This window comes from Antrostomus carolinensis, unplaced genomic scaffold (genome assembly GCF_000700745.2).
Source record: "Antrostomus carolinensis isolate BGI_N321 unplaced genomic scaffold, ASM70074v2 scaffold9881, whole genome shotgun sequence".
Lineage (NCBI taxonomy): Eukaryota > Metazoa > Chordata > Aves > Caprimulgiformes > Caprimulgidae > Antrostomus > Antrostomus carolinensis.
In genome coordinates this window covers 100,580-119,139 of record NW_010296356.1, presented here as the reverse complement: position 1 = coordinate 119,139, position 18,560 = coordinate 100,580, and the positions used below count along the sequence as shown (strand labels likewise).

General features: G+C 38.6%; 1 protein-coding gene across 1 annotated transcript; it reads left to right on the top strand.

Moving 5' to 3' along the window:
* Positions 1–102: 102 nt before the first annotated feature.
* On the top strand, positions 103–17,808 carry BPNT2 (3'(2'), 5'-bisphosphate nucleotidase 2). The gene is made up of 6 exons (XM_010178253.1): positions 103–196; positions 7,799–7,884; positions 12,587–12,746; positions 13,699–13,794; positions 15,663–15,824; positions 17,269–17,808. Exons 1-6 carry the CDS (start codon positions 103–105, stop codon positions 17,538–17,540), a joined length of 870 nt encoding a protein of 289 aa, XP_010176555.1. The 3' UTR covers positions 17,541–17,808.
* Positions 17,809–18,560: the final 752 nt, after the last annotated feature.

The following is an 18,560-nucleotide window of genomic DNA, read 5'->3' as shown; positions in this document are numbered from 1 at the left end:
CCCGACTCCGCCGTCTGCGGGGAGACACGTGTCAGCCCTGCGTTTTGTAACGCCGACGGGAAATGCTGCCCTTACTTTGCGTTTCTCCTTCCCCTCTTGCCGATGTTGTGGCAGTGCCACCTCATACCTGCTGCCGTGGGTGTTGGGCTGCAGGGGAAGGAGGGAGTTGGATCGTGTATAAGCGAAGCCATTCACGGTGAGACTGTGGGTTTGGAATGACATGGCTGTGGCGGGGGAAAGCACCGAGTCTAAACACTGAATTATGCGCTCTCGGGTTAACGATAAAGGTAATTCTGTAGCACCAATTCTGCGTATGTTTGTAAGTCTGATATTAACAATGTTGTTAATTTCTTAAATTGCTTTTCCTGCCGGTTGTCCTTCCTGCCTTAAGTTATAGGGAGAGGCAGGAGTGAGGAGAAGGGGTTGAGAATTGGAAATTTAGGAACATAGAATGGAATGGTTTGGGTTGGAAGGGACCTTAAAGATCATCTAGTTCCAACCCCACTGCCATCAGCAGGGACACCTTCCACTAGACCAGGTTGCTCAAAGCTTCATCCAACCTGGCCTTGAACACTTCCAGGGAGGGGGCAGCCACAACTTCCTTGGGCAACTTGTTCCAGTGTCTGACCACCCTCACAGTGAAGAATTTCTTCCTCATATCTAATCTAAACCTACCCTCTTTCATCTTAAAGCCCTTTCCCCTTGTTCTGTCATTAACTGCCTTTATAAAAAGTCCCTCCCCAAACATAGTGTTACAGTATCTGAGTTCTTAGCTTTTGTGGCTTTGGGACAGCAGATAAGCTAACAGCTGTGTCATGTTGTGGATCACTGCCTATGTGGCGAAAATAGATTTACTTTTCTTTCAGAGGTGTACACCTCCCTCTGCTTTCATTTGCCTCCGAAATCTGTGTTTCACACTTAAAGTTGCTCTTAAACCAGAACCACACTTCGAGGCTTTTTGGTTGTTGTCAGCTTTGTTTCCACTTTTGCTTTAGTAAACGGGAACTTCTCTTCAGTCTCTTGATGTTAAACTCCTTAGCTTTTTACAGTTGTTTGAAACAGATAGAAAACCTTATGTTTGGATTTCAAAGGTGATGACTGCATGCTTTTCCTGGAGAAGCTGGGAGAAAAAGCAATATAATTAAGTTTATTTTTTGGTTAAGGTTAGTTACTACTCGGTGGGTTTTCAGTGGCTGTTCTGGAAGTTCCTCAAAGTGGGGTGGGGTTTTTATTTTAAGGTGCTGTAGAGAACCCACTGAATATGAAATCTAAAGGAAACAGTAAGTTTTTCAATATCTGAAATAAACTCAATATGTGATTAATCTTCCTCTACAGCAGGATTATGAAGGCTATGTTCTGAAGATTGCTGGATTGTCTGTCAATGGCAAGCCACCTTCACAGGCCCTGTGTTAAAGGAAGAAAAAGTATTGTCTCTGTTCTCTTTTGCTGTTCAGTGTCCACACAGAACTTGGCATTACAACATACCTCTGTCGCTGCCTGAAACCTGTACACTTTCTCCCCTTCCACAAATGGAGGGACTTTGTTGGTTTGGATATGAGAGTTGTCCATGCTTCTAGCAAAGGCGGGGGGTTCGGTTTGGGCTTGAAGAGTTCAGTGAGCTGTATTGCCTGTTCTGTGTCTGTGGTCACGTGTGTAATCTCTGCTCTGGTGCCAGGGATGCACAGCAGTGACAGTCTGACTTGTGCATCTTCCTCTCAGAGGGCGTTAACTGTGAATATTTATATTGCCTGTGAATATTTATATTACATGGACCAGTTAGAACAAGTCCAGAGAAGGGCCACCAGGATGATCTGAGGGCTGGAGCACCTCTCCTATGAAGACAGGCTGAAAGAGTTGGGGCTGTTCAGCCTGAAAAAGAGAAGGCTCCGGGGAGATCTTATAGCGGCCTTCCAGTACCTGAAGGGGGCCTACAAGAAAGCTGGGGAGGGACTTTTCATAAGGGCAACTAATGACAAGACAAGGGGAAATGGGTTTAAACTGAAAGAGGGTAGGTTTAGATTAGATATTAGGAAGAAGTTTTTCACTGTGAGGGTGATCAGTCACTGGAACAGGTTGCCCAGAGAAGCTGTGGATGCCCCCTCCCTGGAAATGTTTAAGGCCAGGCTGGATGAGGCTTTGAGCAACCTGATTTAGTGGAAGGTGTCCCTGCTGATGGCAGGGGGATTGGAACTAGATGATCTTTAAGGTCCCTTCCAATTCAAACCATTCTATGATTCTATGAATATTTACTTTTAAAAAACTTCAGTACTCCTTTTTATTTTCCTTGGGGTTGACTTCTGCTGCCAGTCTTTAAAAATACATGGCACTTTCTAAAGTGCAGATGTGTTCTCAAACACAGTATGAATACAAAAGTGTGTGTGTACATCTGTGGAACTGGAAAAAAAATCTGGTATATGTCTTTTGTTACTTTTCTTTTTCCCCCTCTACCACTTCCCCTTAGACTGACTGAGCTTGAGCATTGAGGGTGACTAGGAAGAGTTTGTCTGAGTCTGTTTTAGCAGATCTGGAGTTATTCCATCTGACAGATAAGCTGTGGGGTATTTAATATTCTGAGTACATGATCTGGATAATAACAGCTTATTTTGTGCGGTGTTTAAAAAATACCCACTGAGCTGTATATACTGATAAGACATGCTGTCTTAAAGTTTATACTATGATGAAGATGTATCCATACACATTTGTCCAAGCCAAAAGAAAAACTTTGTTTCACTATATACATGTGGGACTATACACTTTCTGGTGTGAAGGCAAGGTCTCATTTCAATCTGCAAATCCTTCATGTATACCTTCAGCAAATACATCTAAAACTGCTACTGCTTCATAGAAGAGACCTGCTGCAGTTTTAGTGTGAATATGAGAATTATAGAGGATTTCTTGATACACCTTTTATGTGAGGCAGTATAAGAGTGCATCTTGTAAGAAGCATCACGCATTATACCTCTAACCTTATCCCCATGTACAGAGGGATGCTCCAAAATAAAAAAAACATTGCTGAAGTAAAATAAAACAACTCTAAGAATAGCTATGGCTTTCCAATGTTTAAATATAACCAGGAGGAGAAGTCATTTGACTGAAATAAGCTTAAGTCAGTGAGCAGCCTTGGATTCCCTGTATTGTGCAGCTGGACATAATAAGGGAAAGCACACAAACAGTCTAGGCTGTCTGAAGGAAAGCTTCTCTTAAAGTGTGATTATTAAGAGAAGATGGAAGAGTTAGACTTCTCACTTGTGGAAGCTGAAATAAATCTGGAAAGAGTCTTACAATCCTGACAGTTGTGATTTATAAAAAAGCTTTCAAAATACAAGGGAAGAAAAAAAAAGAACAAAACAAAACCACAATAAAAATATAAAATGTTTTGCCTTTGCCTTTTAATTTATGTAAAGGAATTGCCTCTGCAGAGGAAGAGGAGCTCTGCTGCTTACATCACCTGTCCTATTTGATATAAATAGATGCATTTGCATCAGTTCGAGACTTCTCACAGCTAGATTAGGTAAGACCGAAGAGGAACAGATCAATTCTGTTTTATCACGGTGTAGTAGATTGAATGGTGTTGAGTATTGTTGTCCTGTCCCTCAGAAACAGGAATGAGAAAGATGGGGGAGGAAGGGGCAAGTCAGTTATTTCAAACTTAAGTATTACTCAGTATTGTCTGAGTGATCACACTCAACATCCAGCAATTAATATCTATGTAGTTCTGTGAAGTATGTTTGTGCATTTGATTTTAAAATATATTTCATACTAAAATATATGCAGTGATTTCTTTTGATCAAGTTCTCAACTGCAGTTACAGCTTGAGGTGTTTACTACTCCTGTACTACCAGTGTGTTGCCTTTGTCTATTTGTTTGGCATGCGGAGAACAAGCTAAAGCTCTGATCCAGCTATAATCATCCCCACTGCTCCTTTTCAACTCCTGTACTACCAGTGTGTTGCCTTTGTCTGTTTGTTTGGCATGCGGAGAACAAGCTAAGGCTCTGATCCAGCTATAATCATCCCCATTGCTCCTTTTCATTTTTTTTTAAATTTATCTTTTCTGGGTTATTTAGTTGTTTTCCTGGTTGATTCTCCATGCAGCCCAGTTATTCATTGTGCTAGCACAGTGGTGGTGTGATAAGAAGGACTGTGATGGGAGTCAGGTGAGGCAATTAAGGAGATGCTCGAGCCAGCCATGCTGCTGGGGGGAGGGGGGACTGGGGAAGCAGTGTTTCCAAACTGATTAGAGACTGGCCAGAAACAGTGGTATGTTTTGCCCAGAAGGGCTTCTCTGTTTGAAGATATGTTCTCGTGGTACCAGGGTTTCAGCAGTATTGCCTGCTAAAAGACCTTCTCTCTCAGCACCCACACCTCAGGGTCTTCTGTTTTTCTAATGCTGCTTATCCAGGAGTCAGTGTCAGAAGCTTGATATCTGAATGTATCCAAGGTAAAAAAGTAAAATAAAGATGATTTAGAAGACTTAGGAATACCCTGGTTTACTTCACATTATTCTTCCTACCAACAGCCTGCATCAGCACATCTGAAGGATCAGCCCTGCTTGCCCACAGTGGCAGGGGTGGTTGACAGTACCTTAAGTGTTCCTTAAACCAGCACTTTGACCAAAGTCCCTCTATCCTCCAACTATGAAAAAGCCAATTTTAAAGTGACCCACACAACTTTTGCTGGTTTGCTTCTGTACTATACTAGCGTTACTTTCACAGGATGCAGACTTCAGTGTTATTTGCCAGAATTAATTTTGCTCTATACTCTCATTTTTAGCTATTTGGGCTTATTTTTGACCAGTGTATTGATTGATGTTCTATAGTTGCACCAGCTCTATGTCTTGTTTTCTAGTGTAATACTGAATAGAGAAGTACCATTTGTTTCTTCTTTTTTTAAAATTGTGACTGTGATAGAAATCAAGCCTTCCTCTGTTCCAGTCTTTCTTCAAGCATCTTTTTATCAGTCTTGCTACTGCCCTGAATACAAACATTCTTCTGTCTCTTTCCCAGTTTAGATAGATGATAAATACCTCATTTCAAGTTTGTGTATGATAATGCTGGAATTGGACATCAATGTTGAAAGTGGAAATTTCAGAACATGTCAGTTTTACTTCTAATGAGATTTTCTTTTAAATTAATTGCTCTTTTTGGAGATTAATGCCTCCAAGCCCTCCTTTTTTTGTCAAGCTACCTGAAATTCTTTCTAGGTTTAAACCTACTGTTTACAGGCTTCTGGTCACAGTGCTGACTGTCATACTTAGAAAACTAGAATGTCATCTGAGGTGACAAGCTCTGCTTCTGACACTGATTCTGTGGGAAAGGTAGTTATGTTAAAGAAGTTGGTGTAAAAACTAGAATGTTCCTTAAACTTCAGAAGGATTTCAATGCTTTGCTGAGTAAGTTCAGCAATTTGTCTCTTCATGTTGGGAGAGTCTAATCCTCAGGTTTAGAATGTTCCTTAAACTTCAGAAGGATTTCAGTGCTTTGCTGAGTAAGTTCAGCAATTTGTTTGTCTCTTCATGTTGGGAGAGTCTAATCCCCAGGTCTTAAGGTTTTTAACAAAATTAACATTCTTCTGACCCGGATGATCTTAGCAACTGCCAACAGCTTTCTAAGTAAAGCAAGAAGTGTGAATGTTAGTTGAAATCTCATTAATAGGTGTTGACTGGAGATGCATCTCTTAACATGGCTTTTAACTGATGCTAGATGACTTATGCTGGCTCTCTACTTAAAATGAAATTAAAGCCTGTAACTTTATGATAATGAGTTCTGTGATTATCTCTTCAGATGTAATTACAGGTAGTTCATTTGGCTTGTGTGTATACTGGGCGTGTTTAATCTGTCAGCTGAGCATCTGGAGATTTGAGTTTTCAGTAGTGTAGTCACTTGCAAACAGCAAAAGTTTCCTCAGTGTTATTTATTGTACTGATACACTTCTAATCTGGCCTTGCTTGGCTGGCTGCTTAAAATGAAAAGCAGTGTTGCAGCTCTTGCGATAGGCTGGTCATCCCTTTCTCTCAGCTAGACTTGCATCTCTACAGAACTGTAATTAAGAATTCTGCCATCTACTGAAACAACTTGTCAGCTAATGACTCCATTACTTTTACTGCTTTTAAATTACAGTTGTTTCAACAGTTTACTGGTGTAAACTCTGTGAAGTCTTTGATCCAGGCTGATTCCCTCTGTTGCATTTTTGTTGTTTTCACCAACTTCATTATAAGTCAGTAGAAGCAGAGTTGTCATCTGATACTTCTTTACTGTTTATGAAAACTTGTTTTTTTCACTCTGCTTCCTGCTGGCTTAATGACCAAAGCCACGTAATGAGTTTTGATAAACAGTAATTGAGCTTTTTGACATTTAGACTTGTCATCTTGTTCCTACATGAGGTGACTTCTTGTTGTCATTAAAATAAATTGAGATGTAGTTGTTGGTAAAGGAGACTTCAGAACTTCTGTCTGTCTGGACTTCTGTGCCTTGAAAAGTGTCTGCCTCCTTTATCTGTATTGTGGCATTATAGAAGTATTTGTTGTTTTCATTTCAAATAAATGAAATGACACTAGCATTTTTTTATACCTTTTATTATTTTATATATTAGTATGTTTTTGTACTTTACACATTTATATACAAATATACTTTATATTTTTATTATAATTTATTACCTTTTACCAAGCTATTTATATAGAGAACCATGTGATTCATCAAGGTCCTCTCCATCCTTTCATAACAAAATCTACCCTGCCAAAACTCTTGGTTAGTTGGGCCCTAGTAAGAGGAACTTTTTTGCAAGGCATGAAGAAGATCACCATTGTGTAAAAGCTCATTTTTTCCTTTCTAATATGTTGTGGTAATCTAAGGAGGAAAGAACCCTTTCCAAAGGAAGCAGCTGAATTTTAAAATGTCAGTATATGGAATAAAAGTAGATTTTTTTTTTACCATGCTGGCAAGGCTATTATTCAAATTGTTTAAAGCTTAAAGGCATTTAAACTTAAAAAAGGAAGGGATATTTTGATTTCTGAGTTTGCGTTCTTTTCAGTGTCAAGTAACATAAACTTTCAGGGAGCAGCTTTCGTTCCAGTGAAAACTGCTACTTGCCACCCCCAAATTCAAAAGTTGGAAGGGAAGGATTGTGAGTGGTCCTGGCTCCTGGTGAACTGAGTCTTGGTGTGAATGTGAGTTCTTCCTGCTGTAGCAGATTCTGGAGCCCTGTTTCATAACCAGGATAAGTTAGGTACTTTCTTCGGTTGTTGGAAATACGGTGCTTTGACCCTACTTCTTGATTTCCTGGAGAGTGCTCTCCTTCATATTTATACATCCTGACTTGAGTGGGTGTTTATGTTCAGAGGCTTTGTCATTGGATTCCTTCACACAATTTGTGTATGTATGGGTGCTGTGAGAACACGAGACAGCTTTCACCTCTGATACATTTGAGGGAAAACCCAAAGAGAAGCTGAGCAAACAGAGGGAAAACAGTCTGACTTGTGTAGTAGGTATAAGGGCACGTTGCTCTTCAGAGCAGCGTGATGGCAGCAGTTGGAGGGCGAAGTGTGAGACTTGGCCCATAAGTGGGGGAAAACCCAAAACTGCTGCTTGAACTGCTCTCCTGTGAGCTGTGACATCTCTGAAGCACAGTCAAATCAGCAAATCCGGTACAGTCCTATGCAGCCACCTAGTAGGTCAGTACGCCTTTCAAGGTGCATGGTTAATGGGTATTCTCTTGCTGGTTGCTCTGGACATGAGTCCGGAGGGTGCATATAGGGGTAAAATATCTTCCACTGTCCACAGGGGACATCACTCAGCCACTAAGGAGGTATCAGAATCATTGTTGGCTTATTGTTTGTAAATATTTGCATTTACTTACTTCTGTCCCTCCACTCCTTTCCTTCATCTCTTGTCACATGAATACAAATGGCAAAGTTAAGTTTGAATCTTGGGTATGTGTAGTGCTTATATTGCATAATCACTGATGAAGTGGCTGTGTATGTCATGCATAGTGCCCTAACAAAACAGAAAAGCAAAGTCAAACATCTGTTAATGTTTTACACACTATTCTGTGTGGGCTTCTAGGCTTTTCATTTTCGTGGTCCCATGCAAATCAGTAGACTTACCCATTGAATCATAGAATGGTTTGGGATGGAAGGGACCTTTAAAGATCATCTAGTCTAGCCCCCTGCAGTGAGCAGGGACATCTTCAACTAGATCAGGTTGGTCAGAGCCCCGTCCAGCCTGACCTTGAATGTTTCCAGGGATGGGGCATCTACCACCTCTCTGGGCAACCTGTGCCAGTTTCTGTTCTTGAAATTTAATACATGGAATACTCTTATATTCATATCCTGACTAGTGAATATTATCTTTTGTTGTTATCTAAACTATGAGAGTTTTTTGTTTTGTTTTTAGCTTGAGTAGATTAATTAGTATTTCTTCTTCATAATAAAAGTTGAATAGTATTTGTGTTGTTCTCATTTTGTTCTATTCTACTAAAATAGCACTGAGACTTGGATTTGAGAGGACTTAGTTACCAGATGGGGATATTAATGCCCTCAGGAATAAAGAGCTGTGCTACCTCATCTTTTTGTCAAGATAGTGGATTGTTTGCATATTAAAATACAAAATTAGTATTGGAATGGATAAGGATGTGGAGAAGGAGGGGGACTAATAAATTTAAATAAAATTCACGTAACACCAAACACTTCCAAAGAAAAACATTGTATTTTTATATACTGATGTTTATTTAAAAAAAAAAAAAAAAAACTGTACTTGAATGGAAACTTCTATTTTTTTTATTTTTTTTTTCAGCATCTATTTTTTTTCAGTTTAATTTATCTTTAATTGGTGAATTCAAAGGCAAAGCTATAGCTGTGTTTTACTCTTTCAAACCAGGAAAAAGCCTAAGTTTGTTCATCTCGCCATGGACAACTGTCTAGTATTCAAGTAAGTTTGTTGGGTGATGAGCTGCCACATAAACATTATGAAGTGCTGGTAGAGAGTAGCCCAGCACAGGGCAACGAAGCACTGTGAGGTTTCCTGAAGTCTTTACGTGGTCAGGACTGTTGGCTTTTTGTTCAGAGCACTGCATTTATCCACACATGTTTGTAGTACACTCCTGAGTTGCTTCCCATGTCCCTGGGCAGATCTGTATTCCAATCACCAACGTGCCAGAGGAGAGTGTTTTCTGTGCAGTGGGTTTCCGAAGGCTGGGAACACCTGGGTGTTTTGGAAGACACATCATGGGCAGATCCCACGGTTGCCATTTGACCTCTGCTGCTGGCTCCCACAAGCAGCATCCTCATCCATTACGAGATTCCTGCAACTCACAGACTTTTGAGGAAGCTCTGCACTGGCAAGGTGCAGCCAGACTGCCTTGTTTATAAAATAATTTTTTGTTGTTGACCTTTCAGCAGTAGTCTGTTCAGTGATTTACATATGTTTTATTAAACCTCTGTGTTTAATGCAGTTCTTCCCTGTGAGGAGGACTTTCCCCTCAAGCATAACTGGGGAAGGTTGCTGAAATGTAGTTAATCTCGGTGTCAGTGGACAGGCTACAGAACTTCCCAAGATGGGCTTTTACAGCTTACTGCTGTAAGGTGGCTAACCCCAAATAGCAATTTATTTCTGTCTTCTGCTTGCTGTTTCAAGTTCTTGCATGATGCATTGCTGTCTAAATCTGACTGTTAGAAGCTGGCAAAGTTATGTGTATGATGGCAAGCATGCAAGCTTTTTAATTATTTACACTAACATAGTTTAATTTACTCAGAGTGTCTTGCTGGAGCAAGCTCTGTTGTCTGATATGTTTGGCACTGTGATTGTCTTTTTACCATGGTTACTCCTGATTTCTGAGTGAAGACTTGGGAATGCAGTCAGCTACATATCCATATCACTATAGAAAAGCTTGAAATGTAATGTCATGGCTTCTGGAGGCTTCCAGCAAATGAGAATGGCAAGTAGGAACAGAATATCATGTTAACACAAGGACATGTTTTCTGGGTATATTCTCACGCATTTTTAAAAAAAAAAAAAAAAAAAAAAAAAAAAAGGCGGTGGGGTGAGAAGTTCCCAGTGTCAAAGGCTGGTGATCTTCTCTCAGGCAGCTATGTCTTGCAAAACCTATAACGTTGCTTCCTAGCAATAAATAAATTTAGTAACTGAATGTGGTGGAATAGCTATGAATTTCTACTTGGACTATGACTTGTGGAGTATTCAGCCAAGGCTAAAGAGTAAATGGTCATATGAATGGAAGAACTAGTGACCCAGTTGATGTTTTTGTTTTTTTTTTTCTCCAAATGGCTCTGCAACCTCATCACTATTACCTTTTTTTTTGACAGATTAATCATGGCTGTTGAGAGAGACTCCTCACAAGCATTATAAATGCTGCAGTGTCATGGCCACTGCTACAAAATTTGAAGTTCTAGGAAGTCTTTCTCTGAAAGCAATACCCTTCAGATAGAGTCAGTCTTTTCATTTTAGTGTACTGCAACAATAGGTTTAACAAGATATTATTCCTTTTGAGGGTTGGTTCCAACCCTTTAACGTTTTGGAGGCCTCTTCTATTGAGGAAATGTGGTCTTATGGTGGTTCATAATTTGCTGTAGTGGAATTTAAACTGCCCAGGGGCTATGTTGAGGCTGCCAAGTCTGTGGGACTAGTTATCTTGACTTTGCAAGACTGTTTTCCCTAGGGGAAAACACAATCATCAGGTTTATTGTACAGTGACAGATGTTTAATTTGTAAATGTCCCAACAACTTCAAGGACTCTGTTTGGCGTACAATGCTTCAACTACTGGTTTTACGTGAGAAGACAGCTATGATGTATGGCTGGAGTTGCTGCAGTTCTGCTTGCTTTTTTTTTTTTTTTAATTCTCTCAGGGAAGATGGCCCTTAACCCTTTGCTGATAATCTGTTACATTTGAGGTGTGTGATGTCTTTTCTTGTCACAATGTGAATTATGTAAAAATCCTGCTGATCCAAAGTACGTAACATTCAAACATAGTCTGATCATTTCTTTCTTTTCCTTGTCTTTCAGTGTCACTTGCCTACAGTCTGTAATAAGTTGGTTTAGTTAGAGGGGATTTATCTGCTCTATCAGCCAGTTATCTGAATCTGAGCTAGCAGTCTTGACTCCATATGTAACAAGTAAAGGGAAATTGGTGGTTCTAGCTTAAGACACATGGCACCCCATGTGCACCTACTATTTTGCCTTGACTGGAGCTAGTCAGTTTGGCATCCCTTTAGAACTGTATTAGAGGTAGCCACATTTAAGTAAATAAGAACAAAAAAGCTTGTGTTCTAATATGAAATGTTCTAATTCTGAAACTTAAAGGTCCAGATTGGTTACACTCAACTTGAGACATATAGCTGACACATCTAAGACATAAGCGTTATCATCCTACTGAGTGGGGTGATTTGTTTCTGAAGGGCTCACACAGGCTGAAGCTTGAAAGGCACAGTAGCAATGATTTCCCTTTTATTGGCAGTAGAAGGAACATAGAAATACTAGTCTCCTAATGTAACCGAGGTGCTAAAAGTGAATGGGATGAATTTGTCTAAATTCCTGTTAGCACTACTTATGTCCAGTTGCATTACAGCCCCCCTATGGGCCATGTTTGCAGTGGTAGTAAACTGATACGGATGGGCTAAGACAGATTGATCCATATTTCCCCAGTAGTTCTTCCTGACAGATTATGTGCTGTTGTGTAACATGGGAGATCATTATATACAGTGTTTTGTGATAACTGCAGCTCTTGTGATCCAAAAATGTCTTGCTACTGCAGTCACAATTACATTGTACTGGGTTTTACAGATTATTCCATTCAACAGATTGGGACTGTGGGATCTGCTACTGGACCAAACTCTGCTCAAGCATTCTGAAATGCCTTCTGGTCCAGAATAAAATTCATTAAGCTAGGTAACAAGTGACTAGTAGGCCTTTTGCTACTGCTTTTAAGTGTTCTTCATGGGCCGCCTTGGGTCCTTATCCCAACCTACCATAAAGACAGATAAGGAATGTTACTAACTTGTTTATAACATAGCATTCATCTGACAGTTGTGTAATGGTTAAATCTAGTTGAGATGCTTAAATTGCTAGTTGTAACTCAGTGCTGGAAGCAGGAGTAGGTACAATAATTCCTACTCCCCCAGGTCATAGCACAGTCTGTGAAATACTTGTTGATAAAATATCTGTAAGTTTCCATATGCATCTGCTGATCTGTACAAATGGAATATTAGACCCCTGCTATATCTGTGTACTGCGTGATTCTCCAAAGTCAAATGTTCTGCTTGTAGTCTTTGAAGCAACTCTTGATTAAAGATAAAACAAAACTATGATTCATACTATGAGAATATTAAGTAGGAAGAGCTGCAGCCAAAGAAATGGTGTCCAGCTGTAGTGTGGTTGAGAGTAATATTCTGGATTGTGGTTTTCCATTTCTTGTTGCATGACAGTAATAGCTCGTGAGTTGCTGAAAAATGACTAATTCATGTACTTTTACTTGGAGGTGAATGGAGAAAGAACAGGTACGAGCAAACCTGTAATTATCCCAAGTACCACAGTTACAGTATCTGATTAATTAACACAACTATTTCTATTGTCTTATCATAGATAAACTCTGAAGAACGTGTTGATACAGCTGATCAGGAGACAGTCTCTTGGGATCGCAGTATTCCTGAAGACATAAAACAAAAAATACAGCCTAAAGAGGTTCCAGCAGAAAGTGTTACTGTCTGGATCGATCCGTTAGATGCTACGCAAGAATACACAGGTAGCTGATTCTTGTTGACAAATCATGTTTGTAATTCTGATGTCTGCCTTTTATGCTGGAGACAAAATAGTAAGTATAAAATGGCATCTCTTGTTAAAGTGTGTTATGTCAAAGCTAATGTGATTTTTAATTGAAAAAAATGAAGAATGAAATCTCTATATCTATCAGTCCATAGCATTTACTTTTATATATACCAACTCTGAAATGACTTTGATATTCCTTGCAACTAAGTAATTGCTAAAATAGAGGGTAGCTGTCATTTATGGATTCTGCTGGAATTACACATTTCTTTTTTTCAGTTATTACTGTGGCAACACAGAATATCTCAGAATATTTTTTGTTTATTTATTTAAAGGGAATTCTAAGTAAATATTCTATTTAACTTGATATAGAAAAAAAAATTGTTACAGTTTTTCAAAAAAGCATGTGTAATTCAGTCTTCCCCTTTTTCAGATTTTTTAAGATGTCACGTAAGCAGTTCAAGGCAATCCAGCTAAAATTGTTGCTGATATGTACTGCAGAACAAACCAAAAAATGGTGATTTTTTTTTTTTTTGTGAATTTTCCATTGATACAATCACCTTTTCAGGTGAATGTTCTTTGGTATTTGAATTACCAGCTTTGAACCAATAAAGGACAGGAGATGGGGCAGAGAAAGGAAAATACAGAGGTAGAGATTTCCATGAAAACACATGCTGCATAAGACACAGCTGTTAGCATTAGATCTGGTGGGAGTTAAGGTTACATCTACTGAACAGGAAAAATTTCTGTGAAAATGAAAAGTCTTTAAAGTCTTTTGAAAACTTCAAGGTTATTTGAAGATACAACAGAGTTACATAATTGTAAGAGGCAGAACGTCTTCAAAGAATGACATTTTTTTCAAATATCAGGTCTGCTTTCCTTTGTGTTGGCATCTGGCTGTAAACTTGCTCATTTTCTCGTTTTGCCGACAGAGGATCTTCGACAGTACGTCACGACAATGGTTTGTGTGGCTGTAAATGGTAAACCAGTAATAGGAGTGATACACAAGCCCTTCTCAGCGTATACAGGTACCTTTATGGCTTCTCATATTTACAGCATCTTCAGTCATAGTGTTAATTAAAAATTGATGTTTGAGAGAACATCTGTAGGTATAAATGAGAAAATAGAACTTGGGGCAAAAGAGCACTGCTACAGGCCTCAGAATTAGAGCTACAAATGTGTTCTGTCCTATAAAACAAAAAAGGAAAATACTGCCCTTGTTTAACATTAAAAATTATGTATTTAAAACAAACTAACTGAAAATATGTTTAAGAATGAAGATCCCTTAAATCAGAGTGCTTATAGCAAACCAAAGAAAGTGAAACCTAACACATACTGACCATTCTTATGTATGCTGTTAGTCTTTGGCAGAAAAGTGCTTCACTCATTCAGCAGAAGAACTTGGGTCTGTGGTAGTATACCCAGGAGCTGGTGTTTATTCAGTGTGAATAACAAAGATAGATAAAAGATCTTAATGGCAACTGTTTGTCTGTAACAGGCAAGATTATCTTGCATAGCCTTATTGATTATATGACATGCTTTTAATACCACAACTCTGAACTAATTAATTCTTCAGTATCAACGATGTATCAGCAAGGATGGCTGCAAGTTTGGCAACACATATGCACTTCTGAAAGCTTCAAAGCAGTTCTGCTATCCATGTATTACATACTATGCATTTGAAACAAGAATTTCTATTCTCATTTTCCCTTAGGCAATACTGACCTCTAGAGTTGTGAAGTTATGCAGTAGCTCTGGCACAGGAACTACGACTGCATAAATGTATTTTTTATTTGTTCTCTCACACCCCTTCTGTCCCCCCAAATGCTCAGTATTTTGTGCTAAATATTTTACTGTTTTTAAATATGAACTTAATTTCCAGTCATTTAAGTTTGTGCTATCTTCCAATATGCTCTAAGAATCTTGGAGTTTTTTGGAACATATTTTTCTAAGTGTCAACATCTATCTGAATAAATGTTTTTTAGTACTATAATTTTGAGAATTTATCTCCTTTAGTAATAGTAAAGCATGAAATGTTCAGACATGGCATCAGATGAGATGCAATGAATTCTTGTCATTCTATGTGAAGAGTATTCTTTTCTCAAGCTGAAAATACCAATATGTTGTAAGTAGGATTGTTCCTAATACCAGGACACAAATACAAAGCAATAAAGGGCAGTCAGCGTTGTTATTACACATAATTCAGTCTGTTGCCATACAATCTGGCCCTCTACTGAGATGAAATCGCTGGTTTGTCTGCTAAGTAAATGTCAAATTAATGGTTAGGGGATGCCACCTACCAAGCTTGGCTTTGAACCTCATGATGAAACAAGTAGGGGGTTGTGTGTTCTAAATCCAGTCCCGCACTATCAAATGTTTTCCTTAGTATTACTATCCTCCTGAGCTATTTCCTTCCTTAGCATCACTCTCCTGAACCAAATGACTCAATAACATTTTTGCTCTAGGTTTTGAAGGGTAGTGGGGCTTGCTCTTCTTGTAAAAAAGGTTGTTTAGGATATACTGGATCTGTTTCTGACTCAGAGCCATCCTTTTAACTTTAGTGGCTTTCCAATTGCAAGTTTTAGATATTGCTACTTGGGATTTTTTCCTCTTACTCAATTTTTTTGGAAGTGTTACACAAGAATAGTCAGGCATGGGATAATGCCATATGCTCGAAAGTGTGTGGAGAGGGGCTATTCCTCTTTCTCTTCTGCTTGTGTGCACATGTGGGCATGCACCCCTTCTTTCTGTCAGCCCTAACTTTCTCTTTTACAGTAGGAAGGGAAATTAAGTCTGAGATATCAATTTTGTTTTCTCAGATATGTATCCTTTTATCCTTATACTAAACAGAGATTGTCTTTTGTAAATCTTAGCAGAATTTGTGTTTCTCTTGTAGCCTGGGCAATGGTGGATGGTGGGTCAAACGTAAAAGCTCGTTCCTTCTACAATGAGAAAACTCCAAGGATTATTGTATCCCGCTCCCATGCAGGAAAAGTTGAGCAGGTTGCACGGCAGACGTTTGGAAATAAGACTGTGATAATCCCCGCTGGTGGAGCAGGTTTGGTTCCTGAAGCATCCTATCCATTTTATTGCTTCCGAGTGTTTTAATGGGATAGCTGTTATTAGACAAAAGGATATAACTGTGGCATCTCCTCTTTTTCCTCTTACCTTTTGTTCTTCACAGGCCTCAAAGCAAGCACTTGACAATAGGACACAGTTTTTCCTGCAAACTTAGTTCAGGTTTCAGGCTATGAACAAGTTAGTATGTTAAGAATTGAAGCCTAGACCAGCAGTGTTACTGTGATCCTTTCATTGAACACACTGATGTGCATTCAGGGAAGGCACCAATGCTTCTGTGGAAGAAAAAGGGTTGTGTGACCACATACAGAATCGTCGAAGACAATCTGTTGGTTTTTAGTTAACTAGTAGTATGTTTAATGAAACAGTTTTTTAAGAAAAAGCCGTTAAGTTTGGTACTATTTCTGGCATTTATGTCGAAAGAAAAGAATAGTGTCACTAAAGTCCATTTTTATCTGCCTCATATTCAGTTGAAAGAGGCTTTAGCTTATGTTTTGTAACCTTACACAATATCCTTGTTAATGTTACTGACAGAATGCATATAGGTGAGGCACTAGTGTGAAGCAATAGCTGTCTTAAAGTCAGAAAAACCATGCAAAGTTTGAATTTTATGGAAAAGTATCTTTCTGTGTCTTTAATATGGAAAGCTAGAGCTCCCATACAGATAGTTTAGTCAAGAAGATCTTGCATAGGTTCTTGACAGTGAATCTAAACTAGTTTTCTTATGATAAAGGAAGTGAAAGCATAACTGATTGTAGCAGATCTTCTCCAGGGCTTGACTCTGTATAAGAAGATAAAGAAAGGAACAGTTTAATGAAACAAGGATACTGGTTGAACAGTTGAAAAATTGAAAAAATTCCATAAGAGAAAGAATACTATTTTGAACAATGACTTTGTACTGCATAACGTGTGATAAAGGGGATTACCCTGGGCTGAGTTGCTTTATTAAAGAGTGGTATAGGCATCTTCCTTCTATTGTAATAACAAGCCAGGAAGGAAAAGGTAGACTTCAGCATAATGCAGAGATTGAGAAATAAGTGAGTGAAAGTAAGAGCAAAACTATATTCAAATTTCTGGTCTTGTTCTTTTCATGTTCTAGATAAGTCTGTGCAGAATATTGATAAAGGCTGTCTAAAAATAAAATGTCTCGCATACCAAGGCTTTAATTGGGGGTGCAGTGGAAAAAATGGGGGGGGGGAGGTGGGGTGAATTCCTTTTTCAAATTTTCTCTACAAGTCAGAGGGCAGACAAATTTATTGGTGCCTTCACCATTATACTGGATGGCATGATGTAATTTCTGATATTGCTTTCCTAAATCTTGTATGTGTGTACTATCAACACTAGTGTATTTATCCTTTGTGATGAATGGGAAAACTTGGCTGAACTTTTTTTATTTATTTTAAACTTCTGCTCATTTCTTCTAGGTTATAAAGTGTTGGCCCTCCTTGATGTGGCTGAAAAGAATCAAGAAGAAGCTGATGTGTATATTCATGTCACCTACATTAAGAAGTGGGACATATGTGCTGGAAATGCAGTGTTGAGAGCATTGGGTGGCCATATGACTACCCTGACTGGTGAAGAAATTAGTTACACTGGCTCAGATGGCAATGAGGGAGGACTTATAGCCAGTATCAACATGAACCATAAAGCACTAATTGAAAAACTTCCAGATCTGGAAAAAACATCACACAAATAAACTTGACTGATGGAGAAGTACAAGTTGTGCTTTTGTAGCCTCCAAATGCTCTGTCTGAAGAAGCAGGTGTGAAACCTGCTTGGAAAGATGCACCGCGAAGCAGTTTGGTGTGGGTTTGGGGACTATATTGTGCATTGGGTTTCTTAAGTGGTGGTATTTAAAAAAGCATAAAATAATAATAATCAGAAGTAAGAAGGGGACCAACTGCCTCACACCTCATTTTCCATATTTTATTTTTTTGAGACTGTTCTCATGCAGTTCTTATACTCAAGGTATACAATATGGTATACCATTACAGTAATACCAACAAGGTATACCAATACAGTATGTATTGGTGAACATAGATGAACTAAAGAAAAATCCAAATTTATTCATAAAATAACCTAAGTAGTTCTCACAGGAATTTCTTGAAGCCTTTTGCATCTTGTTACTGTAGTTGTAGCAACTCCATAATGAATTAAGTAGGAAAAAAAGGTTGATTTATATAGGCATCTGATAACTCTGTAAACAGTTTAGCAGGAAACATGACTCTGTGTTCTGTCCCTGAACCGAAAGCACAAGAAGGTTGACGCTAATTTATATGCAGCAACAGTTTATGTTTGGCAGTGTGGCACTCCTTCTGCTTTTTAAGAGGGGAAAAAAAGAAATGTTCTGTACTATTTTGACTTTTATTCCTGAAGATGTAAACCAGTTTAGTTCAGATGGGTTGTGAATATCGGTGTTTTATTAATCAGTGTAATTATTTCCATATACCTTTTTAAAAGAAGGCAACATTTCCTTGTATGTTTTAAGTTACTTCTTGTCCTTGATTTCTGCATATGCTGTTGAAGATGCATGCTAGATTTTTCTCTAATGTAGGACTTGTCCATCATTTGGTGTTTATGCCTATAGAAGCAGCCTCTTCCTTCAGTACCTGGTTTGTGTTTTTTTGTTGTTGCTGTTGTTTCTGGTTTGGTTTTGTTTTGTTGTTTTTTTTTTCCATTGGACAGTCGTATGGAATGAGTTTAACAGAAATAATAA

What these genes read in the sequence shown, in the direction of transcription:
- BPNT2 (XM_010178253.1), top strand. Translation starts at nt 103, where the DNA reads ATGTTGTGGCAGTGCCACCTCATACCTGCTGCCGTGGGTGTTGGGCTG. An exon ending in TATAAGCGAAGCCATTCACG is followed by an intron (nt 197 to 7,798) that starts GTGAGACTGTGG and finishes TCAGCCACTAAG; the next exon opens with GAGGTATCAGAATCATTGTT. An exon ending in AATCCCCGCTGGTGGAGCAG is followed by an intron (nt 15,825 to 17,268) that starts GTTTGGTTCCTG and finishes CATTTCTTCTAG; the next exon opens with GTTATAAAGTGTTGGCCCTC.